We start from the raw sequence: 26,316 nt of genomic DNA, 5'->3' as shown, positions 1-26,316 counted from the left end.
ATGTGGGTCAGTGTGATTCTTAGCTTCGCCTGTCTAGGCGTAAGTCTGAGCACCCCCCACCTCCCTCAGGGGCATTGGTTTCTTCTTCCCGCCCTCCTCTTCCCCCCTCCTCCGATTTTCCTCCAATAGCCAAGCTACTGCTATGTCCTATCACATAGCAGTGGTTAGGCTCTTAGGAGATTAGAATTAGGCTCTTAGGAGATTAGAAATAGATTTAGGATCTTATGTAATAAGCTTAAAAAGCTTGAAAATTATTGTAATGTATTGTTCATATATTAATAAAATGAGTTGTTTTTATGTTTGTGTCTTTTTATTTCTGTTTTTTATTTTATTCGAATTTTATTTTACGAATTGTAGAGCTTAAAATTGCAAAAGTTCTGCTAAAATACTATTCTGGATTTTAAAATCCGGAAACATCTGAAGAATACTAACAATACGTTCTGGAGTACGTAATCCGGACCAGGGGTAAAATTGGAAAAAAAAATAGGGAGCGCTAGGAAAGGCATAGGGTGGGAAAAGTAATACTTGTAAAAAAAATTGAAAAATGACTATGTCCCAATATAGCCCAAGTTAGCAAAATTCAATGAGATAAAAAAAAAAAAAAATTGAGCATCTTCTATCAACACCCCCTTTTGAATTCGTCAATACATGCTTTTCTAAAAAAATGGGTAATTTTGTTCACTCAACTTAAAAATTTACCTAACTTAAAAATCACTCAAGACTCTAAAATATATAAAAATTCGTTAATTTACTAATTTAAAGTATATATGGAAATCAATCAATTTAGTCTCGTAAAATTGATAGATTTTTACGGTTTGAAAGGTGTATTTAATGGACATTGTCGAGAAAATTGTTAGGCTGAACATACTTTGTTACTCTGAATCTCTTATTCGTGTTTATGGGTATTTAAGTGGAAAATTCCAGCTCAAGATGCAATTTCAAATTTTTTTGTGGACACCTTTACCTAAGTTCAAACGTGAAACCTTGACAATTATGTGTATGAGTTTAATGGTGCTTACCACTTCGTTTAATGATAAAATTTAAATTAACGAATTTTATATACTTTTGACATTTGAGAATACTTAATTATATTTATATAGTTTAGAAACCGATAATTTATGAACTATTCTCATAGCTACCTCTTGAGATAAATTCCTGAATCAAGGTAGGAGGTTATCTTTGATTCAATAATATAATTAAGAAAAATCTTTGAATTTATGATATCGAAAGCACTTCTATCTTTGAATTGTTGCCTATGAAGCATGAACACCTCTGGGATTAAGTGTGTTGCGGTGTCTGACATGCGTCGATGTCCGACACTCGTACGATACATGTCAAACAACTAAGACATGTGTCAAAAATAAAATTGTTTTTCTCTTTATTTGGACACTCCTAGACCATTGTCCGACACTCATACAACACTCATACGAGTCATGTCGAACACTTAGACTAATGTCAGAAACATTTTTTTCTCTCTCTTGGTTTCACACACCGTAGATACGAGAGTTACATATGTGTTGATCGGGGTTATAGATATTAAAGTTGATTACAAGGTTTTTACTTTTTTGATAGTAGATGAATAAATAAAGTTCGGATAATATGATATCTTGTTTTTGAACTTTTTCAATGAAATCAATTGTTCGAGTTAGATGCATATGTATGTATTTTGATTTTTATTTTAGACAGTCTATATATAAATTAATATATATGTAACGATGTTGTGTCTTATATACATTAACAGTGTCGACATGTCAGTGTCATGTTAGATATGCTCGTCGGAGTTCGTACATCACATATTGTTGCCAGCATTGAACACCACTTGGTTGGATTTTTCATCCATAAATTTTAGATAATAGTTATGAAATGGGAAAATTGAAAATGAAGCTGCAAACCACCTGGTGATGCTCGTGACAAATGATGATTGGCCTATCAGAATTTTCATCCACAAGAGTCATTTGCATATTAAAAATTCCATTATTCTTCTTTTTTTTTTAGGGAAAAATTCCATTATTCTAGAATTCAATAAAAATTCCAGCAAAAATAATTAAATTTAATCTCCAATAATATTAATATAATATTTTAATTTTGACAAAAATAATATATATATCCATTACAAATTTTTATAAATTTCTTATTTGAGATTTGTGTACATTGCATTTACAACTCCACAGTCTATTTGTTTGATGTATATTGTTTCAATCTACAAAATGCAAAAGGGAAAGAAAAAAAAAGCAAGATAAAGAAAACAGAACAAGTGGGGTAGATAATGAACCCTAAAAACAGAACAAGTGGTGCAGAAAGTAAACCCTTATTTATCAAAATCAATTTATCGTAAGGTCATTGGCCGTGACTTAAGGGTTAAGTGCAAATAAAAAATGACAAAAGTGAATTGTTTAAGGTTTAAAAAATGACAAAAGTGATTTGTTTAAGGTTTACTTACAAATTTAATTATTGAAGCAAAATATGCATGCATTAAGTATAATGTAATCTAATAGAAAACAACTTAGTAGTAGCTATGCATGCATATACAACCAATAAATAATATGCTCCTAACTTTTTTTCTTCCTATTGGAGATGCTTTGGATGTCACAAATCATAACCCCACAGACAAACCAGACCCAACCTAAAAGATGTTATACTTATTCCAAGACAAGGTTAACAACTAACATCTACCCCACATACATGTTCTTTTTTGACCTATATGATACACACTTAATCCATACATGATAGATGTTTTATTGTTGCTGCATTTTTTTGACTTAATTCAAACATCTACAAAGTGTGTGTTTGATTTCGGGATTGCAACACACAAAAACACGTTTGCATATTTTTCGATGTATTTTTGTCGTGATTTTCAGAAGCTCCAAACATCAGTTGCTTCACTAACGTAGTTTCTTGCTGTGATTTCTATCAAACTCCGTTTTGTAAACGCTATACCAAACATACACAAATTAAGTTGAAAAAGATCTTAATCATACCATCCATATTATATGTGCTCTTCAAAAATCTACAAATTCTTTTGTTCACTCTTTATATTTCATGTAAATAATTACCTCATGTAAATCGAAAGTTTATACTATTCTTGTGATTTATAGTATCCTTTTCTTTCGAATTAGATTATTAGAATTTAGTTTAAAGCTCAATATATTCTTTTTCCTTTTCCTTTTTATGTGTTATTCCATGCACTTGATATCAACGCCAAATTTTTATTTTGTATGTAACCAATGATGATGCAACTCATAATCAAGGATCTTGGTGGCCATTTTCACTATCAATGATCCTTTTCTCGTGCATGAAGGTAGTGTTAATCCTTTTTCAACTACTAGGAACCTGTAATATAACCCCACATACAATAGTTGGAAGAAAACCTATTGAGAATCTATTTCCTCATTCCAACTAATTAGTGATCCAAAAATAGTGGTAATAATATTAAAATTTTGTTACCGTTAGTTTAGGTATCCTTTCACTACAGTACAATGATATTCTATGACCTTATACTTCATATGTTCCATGATTCATACTTGGCTGTTTAGTTTAAGCTATAGTGTTTGTGATGAACCTTCAGAGGTTAAACTCTGAATAAGGATGAAACTTGGGAATGGAAACACTATCCTTTGAAAACTTCTATAGTGAAATCTCAACCGCTCATTTATCTAAATCGTATGCGGTTAAATTGATTAAGAGGGGGATTGAATGGTGAGAATTTCCATCAGTCAAATTTATTAAGAGGGGGATTGAATGGTGAGAATTTCCATCATATTCCCTCCGATAACCGCTCATTTATCTATATCGTATGCGGTCAAATTTATTAAGAGCGGGATTGAATGGTGAGAATTTCCATCAAATTCCCTCATAAAAATTCCACTTGAGAGAATCTCAATTCTATTAGGTGTCTGCAAGTACTACGACGCGAAATTTATCATACTAAATTTTATGACTTATCATGTCATGAGTAGGTGGATGGATTGGTCCTTGCAACCATTTCCCATAACTGGTAGGAATCTTAAAAAATTTAAATAAGATGGGTAACAAATGGATTTCCTTGAACTAACAGTAAAGAGAATTCTGGTCCTGAATGTACAATTTTATAGACATTAAAATGGCTTATAACTGAAAATAACTAATTTCATTCTAATTGAAAGTTTGTTGAATGCAAGATGATAGCGACACTATATGCTTTATGGTCTGCTATGGTACATAATTGTCTTGTTATACAAACAAACAAAAAATCATTTTCGGACATAAGAAGTGACAACTTTAGAAATCAGTCGTTAATCTGAAATTGTATATGTACTGTTTTTGCATGTGCTAGGCATTTCATATGCTCATTATTAGCTTTCAATAAATGAAGAGAAACCATACCAAAGAAAATCACATTTCAACCCACTACTTTGCTAGCTGGATATGGAATGGATTACCCTTAAAATAACAGTTGGACTTTCTCACATCACATGGCTGTGTTTATTAATGACATCTTACTTTCTATTAATGATTAACAAGCCGACTTTCCAAAAGGCACAGCAACCAAACAGGTTATACTATCTAACAAACACATCACAACATTAGGAGTTAGGACTATTAAGTCAGAAAATTACAAGTAACACCAACTTTTATATTTCAAGGATTAGTAGATATGAATAGAAGACAAGGAAGCAATAAGCTGCGCGGCTAACCTTTTTAGATAGCAAAATCAAACCTCGTAAACACAATGTTCATGAACCTACATAAAAGGTCATCTGATATAAAAGGTCATGACATTGTTATGCATGACCCCGTGTATCCCGTTTTTAACTCAAGAATTAGTCTAATAACAAACTTAAAGGGTATAAGCCATGGAGATACTTTGAATCAACTACCAGTAACTATATTCACAGCTAGTGTTTTAAACAATAGCTCACAAATTGTAAACTCAAGTATTGAAAAGAACAATGTGACAGTGCCCTTGGAACGAACAATAAAACTTGATCACATTGCCCCCTGCATCAAATTTTAAATTGTAGGCTACAAAATTTATCACATTTCCCCACCTCATGCTTTTAAATTAAGGTTGCAGTCATTATAATCATAGTTGCAATTACATTGGGAATCTTTACATTGCATGCAAACTACCTATGAATGTGGTTAATACAACCTAACGTGAACGCTACACAATTGCAGAGATCTCAAAATGCAGAATTCATAAAATTAAATAAAATCCTATACATTTGTGATTACAATTGCAGTTACTTGGCCGCAATGTAAGATCATGTCATAAATTACTCCTTCATTGTGCAGAAATATTTTGGTTCAACCCTTTTGGTTTAGTTGAGACTGAATTATAAGAAATATAGTAGTTTTCAGAAAGTATATATTAATTATTCATATGAATAATTGCAATAATGTTTAAAGACAAGAAAACACTATCACACTTCAAGAACCATTTGACTAAAGATTCCAAATGATTTCATCAGTAGATAATACCCTCAAACCTATGAAACACGGACGACACGGGACAACAGACACGGATAATAATTTGAAAAAATGACATAGTTCAATGTAATCATAGGTGCTGTGTCGGTGTCGGATACCGACATGTGTCCGACACCGGGACACCCCTAATCCGAAAAGTGTGAGTTTCATAACCTCAAACCAGTTCAACAACAAACCCTTAAATTATTCTCAGGGACATACAATAGACATAGTTAAAGAATCCATTGCTATATCTAGTATCAACACAAATAATAGAAGAAACATATGTAACAAATACAATTGATGTAAAGCAATTATTTTCATTTTCACTTGCAATTGTTACAAGTAAAGAAACTCAGAAAACTATGAAACTTCTCTATTGGATTGTAAACGTAAAATGACAATGCTATATAATAAAAATGTAAAGGATTTTCAGTATTTCAGCTATGAAACAACTCTACCACTAAAACCATTGATGAACAAGAACACCACTTTGTCTAAGAGAATTGAAAAGCTGCAAACATTGATCATAAGTTTTCTCATACTTAGGACTTCTTTGTCCAGGACAACATCTCTGCCACCTATTGTAATGACACTCAAGAAAAATTTCATCAACCAAACAAATAGCTCCGGTTTCAAACAACCTCGGAATCAAATCAAATTCAGTACCTTCCACATCCATTTTCATCACAACGAAATCGTTCATCGTAACCGTTTTCTTCAACCATTCAGCAAAAGCAAACCCTTGTATCGTATCAACACCGCCGCCACCACCACCCTGAGAAACCAATGGTTGAATCCTCCCCATTCCTCTCCCTACTTTCTCCGTCTTTTTATCACCCGGGTCGTTGTTAATCTCAAAAACCAAGCTCTCATTCCTAACCCATGCAGCATATGGTAACAATGTTACCCCTTTTTTCATCACATACTCTTGATGAAAATGCTTATCAGCTTCAATTGCATAAACATCAAAAGTCTTATTCTGCTTTGGATATTGTTTCTTAAACCAGCTTCCAATACTTGAACCATAGCTTCTTGCTCCAACATCAACATACACATATCTATTCTTGAAACTTATATCAACCATTGAAGATGCATACTTTATATTCTTCACATTCTTTTTCAAAGTAATCCATGGCTTCAATGGTTCATCTTCAATCAATTCCTCAGCATTCTTAACCAATTCTTGTTTATATCCAGCAACTGAACATTTCTTATTCGAATTCATATCCGAATCCAAATCAGAATCGATATTTCCATAACCGATTTTCTTCACGACGATTTCTCTTATCGCAGGCATCGATTCATGGAAACCTTGGATATCATTGAATTTCACAACCTTGCAACAAAATTTAAACAAATCAACAAATGAATTGTAACTATAATCATCTTTAGCCTTTACATGAAACACCGCAAACCCTTCGGGTTTCAGCGTCCTGGCAATCTCCTTCGCAAATTCGAAACCTTTCACCGATCTCTCCAAACCTCCGTCACCGGAAAACACAAAATCAAACGTGTTATTGCCAAACGGAATCTTATGACCTACACCGGATTTCACCAACGGTTTCATCGCCTTCTTCGATATTCCAACGGAATCAACAACACCGATCTCCTTCAATGCAAAAACATCCCTCCCGGTCGGCGTATCAACACAAAGCGCTTTCGTCTCCGGCGAAAGATAACCGGCGGCGATCAAATTCAGGAAAACGGAGGAGTAAAACTGAACACCGTTGATCCAGTCTTTACTTGTATGATGCTCCGGTGAAGCTAATTCCGATGAAGAACGAACAGAGAGCGCACCGGTACCGGAATCGGATCCGGTGACGGAGACGGCGACGTTAATTTTCTCCGGTGAAGAGAAAAAACAGAAATCACCGATTTTGCATGTTTCGCCGGCGATGGTGATGACGTAAGCAAAACGAATAACAACGATGAAAACACCGAAGAGAAGTAACCGTATGAGAATATTCCGAAGGAAGCCAGGCTTGCCTACGGTAGGTTCCATGGAAACAAATCGTGCACCTTCTTTTTACAGAAAAGAATTAAAAAAATAATCAGAAAATTTGTTTAAAATTGAATAAAAATATAAAATTGTTGTGATGAATTTAGGTTTAGCGAGAGCAGAATCTAGCGGAAGTGTGATTTGCACCGATGAGGGAGTTTTTTGTGGTGGTTGAAGAAATTGGGAAAAAGCGAGGGGTAAAATTGGAAATCATGATTTTTGGGTTTTGTTTCTATGGAGAATTGGAGAAGAACGAGTCCATGAATCGGAGTGTGACTCGGTTGTGACTAGTGAATGGATGTTTTAAAGAAGAAGATAAAACGCGGTGAGTTGTTGTGGTGACCGGTAACTGGAATAGCCGGTTGATTTTGGTTTATACGCGGATTGGATTGATGTGAAATTGTGCCGTTTACGTTTTATGGATTTATTCCTAAAACAAGGTGTAGTTTTGATAGTTTCTGAATGGAATAGATTGGCACGTCTTTATCTTATAATAAATAATTAATAAATATATAGATATAGATAAATATAAGAATGAAATAAATAATAGCTTAGTCAAGTCACATTATTCTTTCATTTGTCCAAAAAAGAGTCACATTATTCTATCTTTCTTATCATCAAAATAGTAAATATAAGTATGTGATTGGATGAAATTGCTTAGAGTTTGAGGAAGGAAATATTGTTTTACTAAGTAACCTGCAGATTATTTTAATTTTTTTATTTCATTTAAGTTAGATAAATTGTATTAAATGGTTTAAATGAGTGGTGAAATTAAAAGGAAATATAGTTATATCAAAATTAATATATCCTTTATATGTGGTAATATATTAAATAAAATTATTTGGTTTGACAGATTATGGTAAAAATTTATAAATAGAGCAGTTTAAATCAAAGATAAAACTAGTAAGAAAATAATTATGCTAAAATGGTTTTTTTTTTGAAAGAATAGAATTTTTTCATTGGAAATTGTAATAGAGTATTAAGAAACATAAATAAATTATTATGCTTTTTTTTTGAGGAAAATTATTATGCTTTTTAAAGATATGGATACAAATGATCTTAAATAATTTTACTTCTTTAAATAGACCAATTTATTCTATATTTTTTATAAAATAGAATTTTCAATTCGTTAACAAAATTGACAACTCACTCCCCTCCCACTACCAAAAAATAAAAGACACACTACCAAAAAAAACTCACTCCCGTCCAAAAAGAAAATTGACAACTCCACTATATCAAAGGCTAATCGTGATGTATTCAATGTAATTTAGTATTTTTTTTATTAATTCTCAATAATACTTTTTTCAGGTAATTCTCAGTAATACTTTTTTGAGGAAACATAAATTTTCAGTAATACTTGAAGAGCTTAGTTATCAATTGTGTGGTTTATCCAATTTTTTTTTTTTTTTTTTAAGGATGGTTCTATCCAACTCTAAGTAAAGATTTAATTTAATCGCAATTTTCTTGCGATACAACTTAATTTAAAGAAAAAACATAAATATGACTTTAAGGATTTGTTTGATGGTTAAGATAAGGAGACATGATATGATATATTACACATATTCTACTTAAATCTCATGTTTAATGCACCAAAGAGATAAGATACAATAAATCAATTTTCTATTTTATCATAACTTTCCTTTGTAATTTTTTCCTGAGTATTAACTGGGTTAAAAATTTATGTGAATTACTATTGTTAACTTTCAAATGAATTACTCTCCAATTTAAAAATATCAAGACTAGTTTGATACTTCTCGTTTTCGGTTGGAACCGAATTGATACCAAAAAATAAAAAAGTGAACCATCAAATTGACTTCATATGTGTAAATCATTTTCAAATTAGTCTTTCACTCTATTAATATTTCAAATTAGTTTTTATCTTTGTCAAAAGTTTTTCAATTAAATTCCTCACCATGTAATAAAAACATAAAAACAAGGACATAATAAACTTTTGATAAAGACCAGATTGAAATATTAATAAAATGATAGATTAATTTAAGAGTAGTTTACAAAGACACACAAATTTAATGGTTTACTAAAAAAAATTGAGAATGAAAAATTTACTCAATTTTCTATAACTCGCACAAATCTCCACAAGTCTAGTTTGTGAGAGCTTCCGTATAACTCAAGCAATTTGGTTAAGAGGATCAGAATCATTCAATCACTGAATCACATAACTAACCTTAATTGCCACCTGTTCTCTGCATTTGGATTTGCATCTAGTGTCGTCACGAATCACGATGCGCTTTCAAGTACAACATATGCAATTTTTTAAAGAAAAAATAACATACCAACTTGCCACATGTAAAACTTAATTATTTTCTTTAGAATTTTCTTCTTCTGCCATAGAATCTCACCTCTTCTGCAACAAGAGAATCTAGATTCAGTCATAAATTTAGAGAAAGTCAACACTTCATATCTTAGTAACTTTGCTAACAGAGATCTGCACACTACACATTTAAAAGTATAGGAAATTACACCCCTAGCTAGTGGCGAAGCCAGGATTTATATAGAGTCTGGGCGAAAATTTTATCGCAAATTTTACCTCGGATTATTGGACTATCTTCCATTCGGTCTAACCACCTTATACTACTTCCATACATGTGCTCCACAGTCCTCACAAATCCTATTCATCTACGACGAGACTCTGTTATCTTTTCTAAACTAGTTAGTTTTCAACTTCCTCTTTAATTATTTCATTTAAGGTTTTGTTTTGTCTTTTGTCACTGCTCATCCATTATAACATTGAGTATACTTTCTTGTAAGATATATGTGTACATCAACCATAAAAAAAAAAAAAAAATTAAAAGACAAAACAAAACTAAACAATACCTGGTAAGAAGGTCCAAAAGCTAACCCAGTTAGCTTGGATTGATCTTCTCTTGGTCTGTTCTTAATCAACTCATCTTGCTTCACCTTGGGATGTTCATTATTGATTTATTAATCTTACTTTGAACTAATCTCACAATGCAATGCCCACTGACTTTGCTTGGTTACACTTACAACGATTTGCTCTTTTCTTTACACTACATTCACCATCCACAAAACAAAACAAAAAGTTGAAATCAAGTTCAGTTCATCAGCCTAAGTTATAAACATCACAAATCACAATTCTAATTCTCATAATTTCATATAATTTTCTACTGATCTCAAAATGCACAATTCTAAATTAGGGTTTCGAAAATCAAAATTGGAGACAATCAACAATTCTAAATTGTAGTTTTGAATTTGAATAATCAATTCCTTGATTGATTCACCCACCCACTAACAAATAACAAGCAGCAATAAAATAGAACAAATAAAAAAAATTATAGAGAAAAACAAACATGATGGAGGAGAGTGGAGACTGGAGAGGATAGAAGAAGGAATGAAAATGAAATAGAGACCGATAGTTGAGAGAGGGAGAGGTGCTGCTGCTAGTTGAGAGATGGAGAGGAAAGTGAAGATTAGTTGAGTTCCGCGGCGTTGCGGTTCATAGGAACCAATTTGAACACGGTGGTGACGGAGTCGGGAAAGGGTGAATCACGGAGTCCGAGTGAGTGACTCGGTTGGAGAGTACCACCGTGGATTCTTCAAGTGAGAGTGGCTTACTGGCTTTTGGTTTTTTACTGGAATGCAGAGGTGTTTTTTTCACCCACGTTTATCCTCTTTTGTTTCCAGATTGAACCATTCTGCCCATTTTTTTTATTTTTTTAAGTGAGAATGGGCTATTGGGTTGGGCTTTTAGCAAACAAAGTAGAAGGAGATCCTGGGCATTAGCCCAGCCTAGCTGGGGAGTGCTGTCGCCACTGCTAGTTCATGTCCAACCTCATTTGCTAATTCATGTCCAACCTCATTTGCTTGCCTCCTAATAAACTCGACATGAGAGTTTGTTAAATAAGAACTACAGAATTGGATACAACTATCCATGATGGAACCAAATTCGGTGACATCTCCCCGCCCTTTGTTGAAATAATCAGCTACACTTTTCAAATCAACCTCAAAATCAACATTATCAAGTTGAAGCTCATGTATCCACTGAATTGCATGATATAGGCCCAAGGCCTCCCCAACATCAACGAAGCACACTGGAGTGAACCACATGGTTTTTGAACGAACATGGTTTCCTGCTGAATCTCGAATGCACATGTCCACTCCTACCTTATTGCTGGTATTTGAAAAAGAGGCATCAACATTACATTTAAATCTTCCGCTCCTTGGTTTCCTCCATATGATGTTTATATCTCCGTTAACCGAGTTGTGGTTATGAATATGGGGTGGACTCATAAAGAAAGATGTGTGATTCTGACTTGTATGACTTTGCTTGCGATTAGCATTCCTCAAACCTTCTAAAAGATGCTTAGCTCTTTCTAGAATTGTAACACTCGAGTTTAACACTTGTTGCCACAACTGTAGGTTCCTAGATTTCCAGATGCTCCACATTATGGTAACAATAGACTCGACATGGGTGGTAGGCAACTTTTGCAACAAGTTAAATATGATATCTGGTGCATTATCAAACTGATTCAAAAATGGAGACATCAGATGCCAAACATTGGCCGCAATCCAAACATCGATGGCCGCCTTACGGTGAAAAAGTATCTGATAGCTATCTTCATGGGGATCTTCACACCTGACACAAGTTGGTGGGCAATTGACACCTCTGCTTCACAACTTTAGCCGCGTTGGAAAACAGTCTCTACAAATTCTCCACACCAAGTTCTTAACTTTGGGAGGTACTTTCAATCTTCATATGCCACTCCAATACCCAGGTTTTTGCAAATGATCATTGTTTATAATATCTTCAATACAAATGCGGCAAGCACTTCTAACCAAGTAACACCCATTCTTCTTCGCCTTCCAAATAAATTTATCCATTTGGACTTGTTGGCGTAAGGGAGTATTCAAGATATTTTGGGCTTTTTCATTTACAAATAACTAACGAACCAACCATTCATTCCGAACTTTAGCATGTTGATCAATTAAATGACCCACTGAATAATGTTGAAGGGCTAACATATCAGGGCCAGTAGGATGGATGCTAGATCCTGCCCCAATCCATGGCTCGCTAATAATAGGAATATTAAACCCATAACCAATCTTCCAGCGAGCACCTTGCCTAACGACCACCTTGGCGCTGAATATGCTACGCCAAACAAAGCTTGGATTGTGATCCAATTTAGATTCCTGGTAACTACTATTCTGGTCGAGCTTTAAATATTCTTGAGACTAAACTATCCGAATCAGTTTGTAGTTGCCATCCCTATTTTCCAAGCATTGCAACATTAAAAGCAGCCAAATCTTTAAAACCCATGCCTCCATGATGGTGGCAATGTTCAGCAGGGCGAGGAGGCTGTGCCTATATTAGACGAGGATAACATTGCAACTCAGACAGCCCTAGAGACGTTATCTGATCAGCCTCCATTTCCTAGAGGACCTCTCGATACATCTTTGTTGTCCTCTTATGCTTCGTATGTTGCATTGCAACTGTGGTATAATTCAAATAATATAAGTGTTATTTTTAATTGTCTTAAGTTATTGTTTGCGTTATTTTTTTATATGCAAAAATGTTTGTAATTGGCGTGCATACCAATTTAAATTTAAATTGCGCGTGCATGCCAATTTAAATTTAAATTGGTGTGCGCCAATATAAATTTAAATTACGCGTGCATGCCACATTAAATTTAAATTTGCGTGCGCCAATTTAAATTTAAATTACGTGTGCATGCCAATTTAAATTTGAATTTATATTGTTATGTCGTTTTTTTTTTATTAAAATGTTTATAATGTTTATGTTGTTTTAAATATGTGTTTTTTTTATTTCACATTCGTAAGACCCGTAAAGTTAAAGCAATTAATCATGGTGCTAAGGTAGCGGATCTCCGACGTCCACCTCATAATCAGGTGTGGTTTTGGGATCCGCTGAGGGCGAGCAGTCTACATGATTTGATTTACACAGGCTACACCAATGTTTCTCTTGCTTTGCTTATGGCTTTGTGCGAGAGGTGGCATACCAAGACCAACATTTTTCACTTTCCTGTAGGGGAGATGAGCATTACTTTGGATGATGTCGCGTGTCTGTTGCATATTCCCATGGAAGGGATCATGTTGAACCACCCAAAGAAGGTGTCTCAGGCTTATGAAGTGGAGCTGATGGTGACACACTTAGGTGTGCAACAGTTTGTTGTGAAAAATTGCAAGGATGAGTACGGTGCTTACGTTAGTTATAAGATGCTGAAGAAGTATTATGAGGACCACCTCTCTACTGCTACCAGATTAAGGGATGCACAAACTATGGAGCATGTACAAGAGAGGGATAGGTGTATGACTGCTTGTGTGAAGTTTTACCTCTTATACTTGGTTGGATGTTTGTTGTTTGGTGATGAAAGCAACAAACACATCGATTTGATATATTTTATGACCATGGAGGACTATATGAGGATCCGTGATTATTCTTGGGGAGGGATGGCATTGGCATACCTATACCATTGTTTATTTGAGGTCTCTTTGCCTAATGGCAAAGCTCTTGGGGGAATCATACACCGCTTATGGTAATAAATTGTCACTTTTGAACCTTAACACCTTTTTTTGTTTTTTTCCTGGTAATAACTTATAAATGTGTTTTTTTGTTCTTATACTTGGTTTGTACAAGGATGATTTTTGGCACATTTTCCTAATTTTTCCAGTGTTGATGATAATCCAAACTATATCCCAAACTATCCGATTGCGGCCAAATGGGAGATACAGAGGGGTCATGGAGAGGGGAAGACATATCGTGCATTGCTTGATCATTTGGAGATGGCTGACGTAACCTGGAGGGCGTACGAAGAACATAAGGAGATCCAGACTTTTGAGAAGATATTTTGGTATTCAAGCTGGATCATGTGCGGTGTTGAGAAGGTGTATCATCACTTTCCTGATAGAGTTAAACGGCAGTACGAATACGTGCATGACATCCCTAGACCTTAGACAGATGTTGTTCAAATGTGGGATTCTCATATTGTGCAGACTTTCATCGACTTTCGTCATCACACCATTAAGGAAGACAATTGGGGTAATCCGGCAGGAGATATGTCATGGCGGATGGAGGATGGATGTCTCACCCTTAGATTTTGCAACCTATTCCGGGATTTCCTCCGAGGCCAGCAAATGAGGAGCAGATCATTGCACACCAGTGGGAGCAGTATCAGGTGAGAGGCTCGCTTGATACCTATGATATGGCTAGTGGCGTTGCTTCCTATGCTGATGAGCACTCAGGTCAGGAGGCGATGATCAATGAGCAGTTGTATACGGCCTTGCGCCATGTTAGGGAGCAAATAACACCAATATTGACCAGGAGGCGTCGGAGGCCGAGGAGGCAGCATCCGAGCAGGAGCAACATCATCAGGAATAGGATTAGGAGGGGTTGATGTTTAGGAGTTGTTTTTAGTTTTCGTAACATTTGTAGGTTTATTGTTTTTTTTTTTTGAAAGAAAGAAGCTTATAGCTTTTCATTATTAATCAAAGTAGTTATACAATGTGGAATGTTAAGATATAATTGGAAACTAGCATGTGATAATGCTTCCCTAGCTAAGCTATGGGCAACACCATTGGCTTGTCTCCTAATAAAACTCACATCAGAGTTTGTTAAGTCGGTCATCAACAAGTGTCTACAGTCATTGATAATAGCCATAAAATCAGAGACACCATCTCCTTTGTAAACGCTCTCTGCCACAGTCTTTGAATCAGTTTCGAAATCCATGCTTACCATGTTGAGTTCTTTCGCCCACTGCATTGCTTGTAGAAGTCCTATAGCTTCACCCATCTCAACGTCAAGTAAAGGGGAGATAGAAGCTGTTCTAGCTGCGACAAAATTCCCTTCCTCATCCCTAATACAAGCTCCTATACCAACCTTATTAAGTGAGGCTGAAAAAGCTGCATCCACATTACATTTGAATCTTCCCAAGACCGGTTTTGTCCAATGCAAGACTTCATTATGCCTGCTACTGATTTGGCTGCGAGACTTTATTGATTGAGCCATTTTCCAACTGTTCAGAAATGCTTCAGCCCTCTCTGTTATTTGTTGAACTGTTTCCACCACATTGTTCCACACTTTGTTGTTTCTATGTTTCCATATGCTCCATAATGTGACAGCAAAGAGTTTTTGTTGGGAGCTATCGAGCTGTTGGAGTAAACTAAAGACCAGTTCAGTGCAAGAAGCATCAGGGGACCAGCAAGTTTGAATGTGATTCCAGAGGTTGCAACGCTGCCAGCATCCGACACTTTTACCACATTCAAAGAACAGGTGCTTCCCATCTTCATCTCTTTCCAAACAGACCGCACAAATGTTGGGACAGTCCACACCCTTCGCAATCAATCTCATCCGGGTTGGTAAGCAATTACGACAGATACGCCAAAGAAAATTTTTAACTTTTGGGGGAAGCTTGAGTTTCCAAACAATGTTCCAATGACCATGAACTCTGTGTTGTAGCATAGCATCATGATTATTGAAAATGTCTCGATAGGCGCTACGAACGGAATATAATCCATTTTTCTCATGTCGCCAAATAGCTTTATCTGTACGAACAGAAGGAAGAAGAGGGGTCTGCAGAATTCGATCTGCTGTTTCATCGTTAAAAACATAGTGGATGAAGTTATCGTTCCATACCTTTTGATTTGGCTTGAATAAATGAGCAACAGTAAGAGCATCCCACATAATCTGCACGTCTGTGTTTGGTTGAAGACAGATCGGCTCCTTTAACCAAGGTTCATTCCAAACAGAGATGGATTCGCCTGTGCCTATGCTCCATCTTAACCCGCGCTTAATAAAACCTCTAGCGTTCCAAAGACTTCGCCAAACGTAGCTTGGATTATGTCCTATGGAAGCATTAAAGTAATCACTATTTGGATAATATTTAGCTTTGAGTAGTCTAGTGATTAGTGCATCCGGGTTAGTGACCATCTTCCATGCCTGCTTTCCGATCATAGCCAGATTGAAAGCTCTAAGACTCTTGAACCCCATACCTCCAAATGTCTTAGGGACAGAGAGACGTTCCCATGATAACCAGTGAAGTCCCCTAGAGTTAGTAGAGTTATGTCCCCACCAAAAAGCATTAAGCATTTTCTCAATTTCGCTGATGAAAGTGCCAGGTAATAAGAAAACGCTCATCACATAGGAGGGAATAGATTGCAGGACTGATTTGATAAGAACTTCTCTTCCTGCTTGCGAAAGACATCTGCTACTCCATGAATTAATTTTGTTCCATATACGATCCTTGACATACTTAAACGTCGCTTTTTTACTCCTACCGATCATAGATGGAAGTCCAAGATACTTACCTGTGCCTAATACCTGTTTGACCCCAAGTATTGTTGCTATCCGCTCTTGACAATCTAAAGGTGTATTTCTACTACAATACATCTCCGATTTTTGCAAATTAATTGATTGCCCTGACGCAGCCTCATAAGATGTTAAAATATTTTTCATCTCCGTAGCTTCATGCTCACAGGCTCCAAAGAATAAAAAACAGTCGTCTGCGAACAAGAGATGTGATATTGTGGGGGCACGTGTACAAATGCGGGTACCTTTGATCGCACCTCTTCTTTCGGCATCACGGATAAGAGCAGTGAGCCCTTCGGCACAAAGAATGAACAAGTATGGGGATAATGGATCGCCTTGTCGTATACCCCTGCCAGGAATGAACGGTCCAACCTGAGCTCCATTTACAAGGACTGTGTAGTCGACTGTCTCAATACATAACATAATCCACTGAACCCATGTAGCAGAGAAACCCATCTGAAGCATGATGTCGCGGAGATATTCCCAATCCAACCTATCATACGCTTTGCTGATATCCAACTTGAGAGCTACATCACCTTGCGTACCTTTTGTTTTTGCCTTCATATAGTGAATTAATTCGATTGCAGCCAACGCATTATCAAGGATCGACCTGCCTGGTACAAAAGCGGATTGCGATGAGGAGATGCATTTTTCAAGTACGCCTTTAAGCCTATTAGCAAGGACCTTAGCCACTATTTTATACACAACGTTACATAGTGCAATTGGTCTCCAATCCTTCATAGACTTCTGAGAATCACCCTTTGGAATTAAGGCAATGTTTGTAGAGTTCAAATGAGGAGGAAAAACACCATTTGCAAGCCATTCACATCCTGCTTGGTACACCTCTTGCCCGCACATGTCCCAAAAATTATGATAAAAGCCCGGATTGAAACCATCCGGCCCTGGACACTTGTCTGCTTGCATTGAAAACACTGCTGTTCGGAATTCTTCCACTGTGAAATCTGCAGTTAAAGAGAAATTGTCTTCATCTGTAATTGAATTTGGAACTAAAGAGACAACACATGCGCGACTGCTTGGGATCTTTTTGAATAAGTTGGAAAAATAGTCACGTGCAATTGTTTGGAGATCCTCTTCGTTACGACATACTATTCCATCTGAGTTCTCAAGATTTGTGATTCGATTGACTTTTTTCCGGGAAGTAGCAGCAGCGTGAAAATATTTAGTATTCAAATCTCCATCTCGATACCAGAAGGATTTCGCCCGTTGTTTCCAGTAGATATCATCCTGAATAAGCAGCCTGTCGAGCCTTGTTTTGAGCGAATTGAAAAAAGCAATATTTGAGGCTGTGACGTTGTTTCGAACCCGAGCAATTTTTTCCTGGACTTTACCAATTTCACGCCGGATATTATTATTATTACGGCTCCATTCAGAAAGATCAGTAGCACATTGAGTTAGCTTCTGCGTGAGTTTTCCATGAGGATAGTGTTGCCAGCGTGTTTTAACTTGATCCCGAAAATCAGGTTCAGCTAGCCATGCATTTTCAAACTTGAAGCGATGTGGATTTCTATGCACAGTTTCAGACAATTTGCAATTAAGTAACAGCGGGTAGTGATCAGAGGATGTAGTCGTGAGACATTCCAAAGCTGCAGCCGGGAACAAATTGCACCAGGATGAATTCACAAGTGCTCTGTCTAATTTTTCTTCCACCGCCCTAGCAGTTCCTAGACTTTTAAACCACGTGAATTCATATCCATTCATCTGTAGATCAATCAAGCCTGCATCTATCACAGCTTGTCGAAAACCACGAATCAACCACGGTGCTCTTTCCGACCTTCCTTTCTTTTCTGTATCTGACAGTATGTCATTATAATCTCCAATGACACACCAAGGAAGAGAGGATGCTCGTGCTAAATTACGGAGGAAATGCCAGGACTCTTTCCTTCGACCTGATTCAGGCATCCCGTAAAAACCTGTTAATCGCCATTTTCCGCTTACGGTGTCAACCACTTCTATGTCAATATGATTTTGTGAATAATTAGTGATGGTACAATTAGCTGATTTTTTCCACAAGAAGGCCAAACCTCCACCTCTACCAATTCTATCAACTGTAAAGCATGAATCAAAAGACAGAATATACTTTAACTCTTCAATTTTATTTAAAGCTGTCATTGTTTCAGACAGAAAAATTCCATCCGGTTTATAAGTCCGGACAAGGTATTTGAGGTTAGGAACTGTACTCGGGCTACCCACACCCCTACAGTTCCAACTGATGAAACTCATTCTTCTTGGCGGGCCTGGTGTCCAGGTCCCGCCATTACATTAGGATTTGCTGCCGAGGCAGACTCATTCATTACAATATCATCAGAAGCTATAACATTACTACTAACAGTCCTATTCAAAACAGTAACATCAGGACTTGTCTGTGTGCCTTCAGCAATTTCTTCGCTATCCTCCATCCTCAACCTCTTCAATTGTTTTTGTCCTTGTGGCTTTTCTAAGAACAGCATACCATCCTTGTTTATAATTGGATCAGCAGCATGAGGAACTCCCATTCGCATAACTTGAGCCAAAGAGACCGCCAGCTGAGTGACATTCTGTTGGTTATTCATAAAGCTGTTTGCTTCCAAAGGAGAGCTGGACATTGTTGTATTTACCGGGTTCTTGAGTCTTGCTTCCTGGACTAGCCTTGCAATGCGTGTGTCATCTTCTGCCAACATCAGCGTTTCCTGCACATCTGAACCTATTACCTGCTCAATCCGAGGCATGCTGACATCTGTTTGGACCGGTTGAGCTGCGTCTGGTATGTTGTGGATACTTTCAATATTGATTAGTATCCATTCATCAGATTTGTAGAGCGGTCCTGCATGTTTATAGAAAATCAACTGTCGAGTTGTGGCATCCCGTCCAATCTTCACCCTTCCAAAGACACGGTGGATGTCATTCAAACTAGCATAAGGAGATCTCGCCCTCCCTCCTTGTGCACCTCTTCTCCTGTTGTCATGCAGCCAAGGGTTCACCATTTCATCACCTATTGGTCCCATATATTCAGCTCTTAGGTATGGACCCCAATTCTGATCTCCTTCCACAAAGTCCCTTTCGAAGCGTTTTGAGCATGAAGCCTCTGTGTGACCGATCAATCCGCACACATAGCAAAAGTTCCCTAGTTTCTCATAGCGAAAGTTCACTTTGACAGATTTTCCATCCTCCAAAGTAAACTCAAAGAATTTCATCAAAGGCTCTTGCACCTTCAGGGCAACTCTCAACCGCATGTACCTACGCCAATTTCCATAATTATTTTCATAATCATATTTTTCCAATTTTCCTACATGATTTCCAAGCAATATGCCCATGGATTCAGTCATAAATCCAAATGGCAAATTGTGCACTTGCACCCAGCAGTCAATGGTATCCAACGGCATGGTATAAGGGTCATCCCCCACTGAGATCTTTCTCCAGACAAGTGGGAAATTATCAAACAGCCACGGACCTTGCTGAACAATACGTTCCATGTCTGCATAGCTGAAGAATTGAAACATGAACCGGTTGGGGTCCATTGAGGTAATGTCCACTTTTTCTTTTGGTGTCCACAGAGATGCCATACGAGTTTTAAAGGTATGGAAGCGGACCGGTTTGGTGGTTAGTAGGCGACCAACAAGACAATAGTCAAGAGACTCAGAATTGAAAGGTGAATTTTGTGTAGTAGCATTGGGAACATTGTTTTGGCCAGAAGTGGACATGATTTTGAGGGTGACAAACAGAAAGAAATAGGTATGAGCGAAATTGTATTGAAGGTTGTATGGTATTTGGTGAGGTGAAACAATTTGCAGGAAGCCTCTATTTATACAGGCAGAACTCTGAAGCGTTTCCATAGAATGCTCAATCAAATTAATGCACCAAAACAAACATGGGAACTTCTTTAAGAAAAAACCAGCAATTATCACCAAATTAATGTCCTTTACCGTATTATTCTCAAATGTGATACTGAAAAGGAAATAGAAACCTCCCGAATTCCAATATTGCAGGGAAAGATTAGCTGTAACACGCATATTGCATTCATATCCCTCAACATCAATCAGAGGCTTTAGGGAAACAAAATCATTTTTGTAAAGGCTTGGGATATTTGTCTCCCCTATCACAGCCAAATAGAGAAACCAGTACAAAAAAATGCAAATCAAAGGGAAGCGTATTGATCGATAGTTAATGGCATTTAGTATACAGACAATCAAGCAATAAGAATACCCCCAATAATAACTTTCCAAACCTCCTTGCACTCTATTACTCAGTCTGACGTTGAAATGCCAAAAATCAAGGACCAAATTACCAGGCTGAACATATTGCATACCATCATATTCAGAGCCACAATCAATGCCACATACCTCTGTATAGCTAAAAATAGAATTGTTTACCTGATCAGCATCACTCCGGCTAGGCATTGAGAGCCACGGTCTCTGAGAGGCATAAGTGCTACACCATTGACATTCATCTTGTTGGGACAGAAGCACTATATGCTTACGGATTGTTAATTTCCCGGGACTGAGCCATTTCGCTATCCTTAAATTTGCTTGAAGATTGTCTATGATTTTGCTAGTGGAAAAAACTGAGACTCCTCCTAACACCATGTCCTCCTTGCTCTTTTTTCCACGTACAAAGCCATAAACTTTCGCATGCAAGCCTTCAGATGATCTCCCTTCTGTTACCTTTTCCAGAATCCAGTCTTGGAATGCACTAACAAGATAATGCCGATTGCATTTAATAGCTGTATTACAAAAATTCTCCAGCGGCCGGATATGATTACAGACAAGGATGACATTAAATAGATACATGATGCCCAACTGCAAGCATACGGATAATGAGGATAAAAGATGTTAACTAGTAGGTTTGAAATCTACTAGCATATGATATTTTCACATAGGGATGAAAGGAAAAACCAAGACTAGCAATAGAACAAACAAAAGTAAACAACCAGGTTTGAAAAATCAGATCAAAACGGTTGAAGAATCAGACTCTCACAGTAGGTGATGGTGCTGAGAAAACCTTTGGAGAGAAAAATTTTTAAGAAAAAAAAGAAAGCTACAATTCCAAATAATGAAATTGTAGGTTTATTGTTAATTTCATGACATTTGTTAGTTTCCTTGTAATTTAATGACATATTATCATATTTTGAATTTTTAATGATGTTCTATTTAAATGATGTTTGTTTATTAAATGATGTTGCTCCCTTTGCGATATGGTATTGAAACAAGTTTATGTTTTGGTTAAAAACACATAACACAATGTGTTAAAAACACATTATAGGTTTGTATCAACAGCTTTTCTCAATGCAGACCTTCAGCGGCACATCGGCAGTTAACTGCCGAGAAATTCATAACCGACGACAGTTAACTACCAAAGGACATTTGCGTCTTTTATATGTGTTTTTCAGTCATCTCAACTCTCAAGTGTGTGAACATCAATTTTCTTAATAAAGATATTGAAAAGAAAACACGGGGACACAACCCTCCAATATTATATATATGGGTTAAGACATTGAACTCTTAGGTCCGCTAACTTGTTTTACTGTTTTCATACCCACAATTTCTAATAAAACTCTAAAGTTTCTAATCAAAATGATAAAATAAAATACAATAAAATAAATAAATAAATAAATGATAATTTGAGATTTTTTTTTTGAATGACATCTGATATAAGTACAATCACTTGCATCAAATTTAGACGACTGGATTAAATGTATTCAAAGTATACTTGTCAAACATATAAATTTTCTTTAATAAAAAATATATTAAAGTCTAATAGTCAAATGAGATTTTTTATTTTTTTTGGTCAGTAGTCAAATGAGATTTAATGATGTTTCTAAAAATAAATTATAGCTTATATTGGTTATACATTTTCAATGTCTATATATTGAGTGCCATGTTAGTCTAAATCTTCATAAGAATTCAAATATAAGTTTAAATCATACAAAATGGCCTTTGAAGCAAATAAATCTTATCTTTTGGGTGTTCTATGCATTGTTTTGATCATCAATTCAGGTGAGGCCAAACATTAGTTTTTCCATTTGAATTACATTTTTTATATAGAATACTAATTCCAATTGAAAATTGTTATTGAAATTTATATTGTGTTCATAGTCTACATATTAAAAAGCAAAAAATTGATTTATTGAATCGCTATGACTCAAAAACTCTTTCATGAAGTTGTATGTTTTTTTAACTCTTTCATGAAGTTGTATGTTTTTTGTGAACTTTCAAAAACAAGATACAAAGATTAATGATAATTCGCATATGCGAAACATACTAGGTTGTTTAGCCAGTGCATGAGTCCAAATAACATTAAATTGGAAGAAATATCACATACATAATATTTTTAACTTTGGATTCATTCAGGATTCATTACTAGTTCGGCGGATCCTTCAACTGGAGAAAATTGTACAATTCCATGCACTGCAACTTGCGATAAGGATTGTCGTGCCAAAGGATTTCAGAAAGGTGGACAATGTACTGGCCAAATCACAATAACGGCTTGTTGTTGTTTATCCTAATGAGTTCTATTATATCATTGCAATCAAAATAAATTAAATATACACTTAAACTTACCTTTGGAGCTTACAATTTGTAATAATTTTGTATTGATCTATAAAGGTTATGCGCATGATTAATTATCAACAAGTGCAATTCAAAATAAAATAGAATTCATATGCATTCACTTTTTCCTTTTTTAAATTATTGCCAAAATATTTCAAAGGTTTCAATTTAAAGTTCCATCAAATTTTCTAATCAATTATCATATTTGCTAATAGGAAGTTAACACATTCAAATCAAACTTTCAAATATATTTAGTTGAACTCAAAACTGAGTGTTGGATTTCAACACACGATACCTCTCTTCCCCTCCCCATTTATTTGTGTATGTGTTGGACACTAGGACAATAACTAAATATTTAAAAAAAAAAAAAGAGTTGTATACAACCGTCATGTAGTTGTAGAATAACAAAAATGTATCCCGACTGATTTAAAAAATCATTTTCAAAATTTAGAGAAATTTATATTATTTGATTGCCTAATCACAATACATGCATCCATAATAGAGGATGAAAATTTGAAGACACTTATCTTTTTTATGACAATATTACAAGTAGCATACAAAGTATTAAAATGAATCTCCAAATTATTCTATCAAAACATAAGTGTCTACTTCATCATTGATGACAATCATCAAATTGTCCAATCATAATATTTATTCTTTTTATTTTAAACTAAAATAAATTATATGGGCATTTTTTTACGAAAACACAACTACACTTCATTCAAATAAAAGGCTACAATATTCGTGACAACAACCTAAAAGTTTAGCATTTCCCTAGAGTGTATTCCTCTTTCTCAGGTTCATTATTGTAAACTTTCTTTCTTTCCTCTTCGTTGTGAATTTGCCAGGGAAAAACGAATAACTTCTATGGAGCCTTTAGACTTGGTTTGGGAGTTTGAAGGGGGTGGGGGAATGAGAGGTTTTGGAGGGTTGGAAATATAGAGAAAAATGGTAAAATCTTTCATATTTTTTGAAAGAGTAATTCTTTTCGGTAAATTAAATTTGAAGAATTCATGTAAACCTTTTAAAATCCTCATCCAATACAATTTTTGAGTTCGCTCAAATGAGAAGAGTTTTGAATTATGAAGAAAAATAAAACCCAAAAGTCTTTCCCTCTCAATGTCATCTATTTATTCTATTTGCTCCTTCATTTTTGCCCAAACTCATCTACTTGATCCCTTCTCCACCAAACTCACAAACAATGCCTTAGTTGAAGCAAATCAAAGATATGACAAAGAGATAAGTCATTCTTGGACTCTACCTCGATCCTCCATGGATGGAAAAATCGATGCTAGGACAAGAAACCAATGTCCATTGAGCATTATTTAGCATTCTCCTTTATATATGTTTTTAGTTTGCGTGAATTGTTGAACTAGGTTAGTCATTTTAAAACCGAGGGAGCAGCATTAAACTCAAAATAACGAAATGAAAAGGTGACACAAGAGGGGACTATCTATAGTAGTTATAAAAGGTGACACATGGGAGGAGTGTACTATATAGTATATACACTGTATAAGATAAGCTAAAAATAAAAATGAAAGTCAAAGAGCTGGGAATGATGAGAGTTGAAACTTTTCCTTTCCACATGTTAGAAGGTTTGCATGCGAATGCGATTAGTTTACTAAACGGTGGAAATTGGAAGGAATGAAAGAATCAGTGGTGGGTCACGGGTTAGATTATATAAAGCAACAAAACGTACGCAGAGATTGCGGTCCTCCTTATATAGACCAGATAGCCGTTACATAACTTTTGTTATCGTTAGAGAGGTTCCTTCTAGAATAGGAGAAGAAAGATTGTACCAAATAAGAATATAATAATTATTTTGGTCTCTCAAAATACAAGATGATTATGATCGTACTTAGATGACTCATTTGTAAATACAATCAAAAGTATGAGTTTCTAAATATATTGAAATTGTATATACATTCACAGCAACTATTTTGTTAGTGGTATTCTCAACTAAAATGACAAACAAAAAATATATTCAAAAACTACATTAATTTCCTAAACTAGATTTTCGGATATCAAAATAACTTATAAAATGTACATTTGTAGATATGTTTGTAATTTGAGCTCAAGTGATTAATGAGTTTTATCAATGATGAATATTCAAGAGAAGTCGGATTTGATTCTTAGATGAAACAATTTTTCATCAAATTATAATTACCTCACGACCAAAATCTAGATTCTTAGGGCCTCTTTTTCCTGGGAATAGAAAAGGCAACACAAACAATTAACATGAGAGTGATTTATTCTAATGCACCGAATTTCATAAGAACTCTGTAGTTAAGCAGGTGCAATCATACTATCACTAATACACCGGATCTCATCAGAACTCCGCAGTTAAACAGATATAATCGTACCACCACTAATGTACCAGATCCCATCAGAACTCTGTAGTTAAACATTTGCGACCATACTACTTTTAAGAATTAAAATAATGGTTTAACTAGAAAAATAGCAAAGAACAAAAAATGAAGTAGAAGAAGAACCATATTCCCCAGGGCCGTTCCTAGCATTTTAGGGCCCTTAGACATAGCTTGAGAAAAGGGCCCCTTACATAATACATCATAAACTTTTTCAGTTTCTTGTTATGATTTAATTAGCGCTTCATTTCAGATTTTTTTTTCCTTTGTTTTTCACTGCAAGATAAAAGTTTTTTAGGCAACATCTTCAAATAAATTGAATACTCCATAGAAACCAAAACTAAACAAAATACCGTAGGATTAGAGAACAATTGCTCTTGCGAAGTAGACTGAAAGTTTTCTATTAGACACATTTTCGACTAAAATATAATTTGTTTAGTTGTGAAGATTCTCTCAATTTTATGGATAATAAATACCACAAATATTTTTAATATTAGTAAGACACATAATTAGGAACAAAGGGCCTCCGAAAAATATCACAAATTTCTTGGCACATTATTAGGAACAAAGGGTCCATTTTTTTCTTTGGGAGGGGCTAAATAGAAATCTTGGTTTTGTATGGGGTATATATAACAAATTGCATCAAAAGGGCCAAAACAA

General features: G+C 35.5%; 3 protein-coding genes and 1 long non-coding RNA gene across 4 annotated transcripts; 1 reads left to right on the top strand and 3 right to left on the bottom strand.

Moving 5' to 3' along the window:
- Positions 1-5,748: 5,748 nt before the first annotated feature.
- Positions 5,749-7,724, bottom strand: LOC146926195 (uncharacterized). Its single transcript, XM_085758574.1, has one exon. The coding sequence runs from the start codon at positions 7,451-7,453 to the stop codon at positions 5,912-5,914; it is 1,542 nt and encodes a 513-aa protein (XP_085614700.1). The 5' UTR covers positions 7,454-7,724; the 3' UTR covers positions 5,749-5,911.
- Positions 7,725-11,215: 3,491 nt separating this feature from the next.
- Positions 11,216-12,307, bottom strand: LOC146926194 (uncharacterized). Its single transcript, XM_085706872.1, has 2 exons — positions 12,198-12,307; positions 11,216-12,062 (listed from the first exon to the last, which is right to left on the bottom strand). Exons 1-2 carry the CDS (start codon positions 12,305-12,307, stop codon positions 11,216-11,218), a joined length of 957 nt encoding a protein of 318 aa, XP_085562998.1.
- Positions 12,308-18,985: 6,678 nt separating this feature from the next.
- LOC146926193 (uncharacterized) lies at positions 18,986-20,263 on the bottom strand. The gene has a single exon (XM_085706870.1). The coding sequence runs from the start codon at positions 20,261-20,263 to the stop codon at positions 18,986-18,988; it is 1,278 nt and encodes a 425-aa protein (XP_085562996.1).
- A 2,265-nt stretch (positions 20,264-22,528) lies between these two features.
- LOC146926192 (uncharacterized) lies at positions 22,529-23,407 on the top strand. The gene is made up of 2 exons (XR_015008112.1): positions 22,529-22,738; positions 23,093-23,407. It is a non-coding gene; the product is annotated as an uncharacterized LOC146926192 (long non-coding RNA).
- The last annotated feature ends 2,909 nt before the right edge of the window (positions 23,408-26,316 follow it).

The sequence above is a fragment of the Medicago sativa genome, chromosome 4 (assembly GCF_051527215.1).
Source record: "Medicago sativa cultivar Bolivia chromosome 4, Bolivia_mono, whole genome shotgun sequence".
NCBI classification, from domain to species: domain Eukaryota; kingdom Viridiplantae; phylum Streptophyta; class Magnoliopsida; order Fabales; family Fabaceae; genus Medicago; species Medicago sativa.
This window is presented reverse-complemented; position numbering and strand designations above follow the sequence as displayed.

Bases quoted from the DNA above. Each gene is read 5' to 3' on its own strand.
- LOC146926195 (XM_085758574.1), bottom strand. From the start codon at position 7,453: ATGGAACCTACCGTAGGCAAGCCTGGCTTCCTTCGGAATATTCTCATA.
- LOC146926194 (XM_085706872.1), bottom strand. From the start codon at position 12,307: ATGGATAAATTTATTTGGAAGGCGAAGAAGAATGGGTGTTACTTGGTT. The intron at 12,063-12,197 runs GTATTGGAGTGG...AACTTGTGTCAG, and splicing joins GATCATTTGCAAAAACCTGG to GTGTGAAGATCCCCATGAAG.
- LOC146926193 (XM_085706870.1), bottom strand. From the start codon at position 20,263: ATGGACCCCAACCGGTTCATGTTTCAATTCTTCAGCTATGCAGACATG.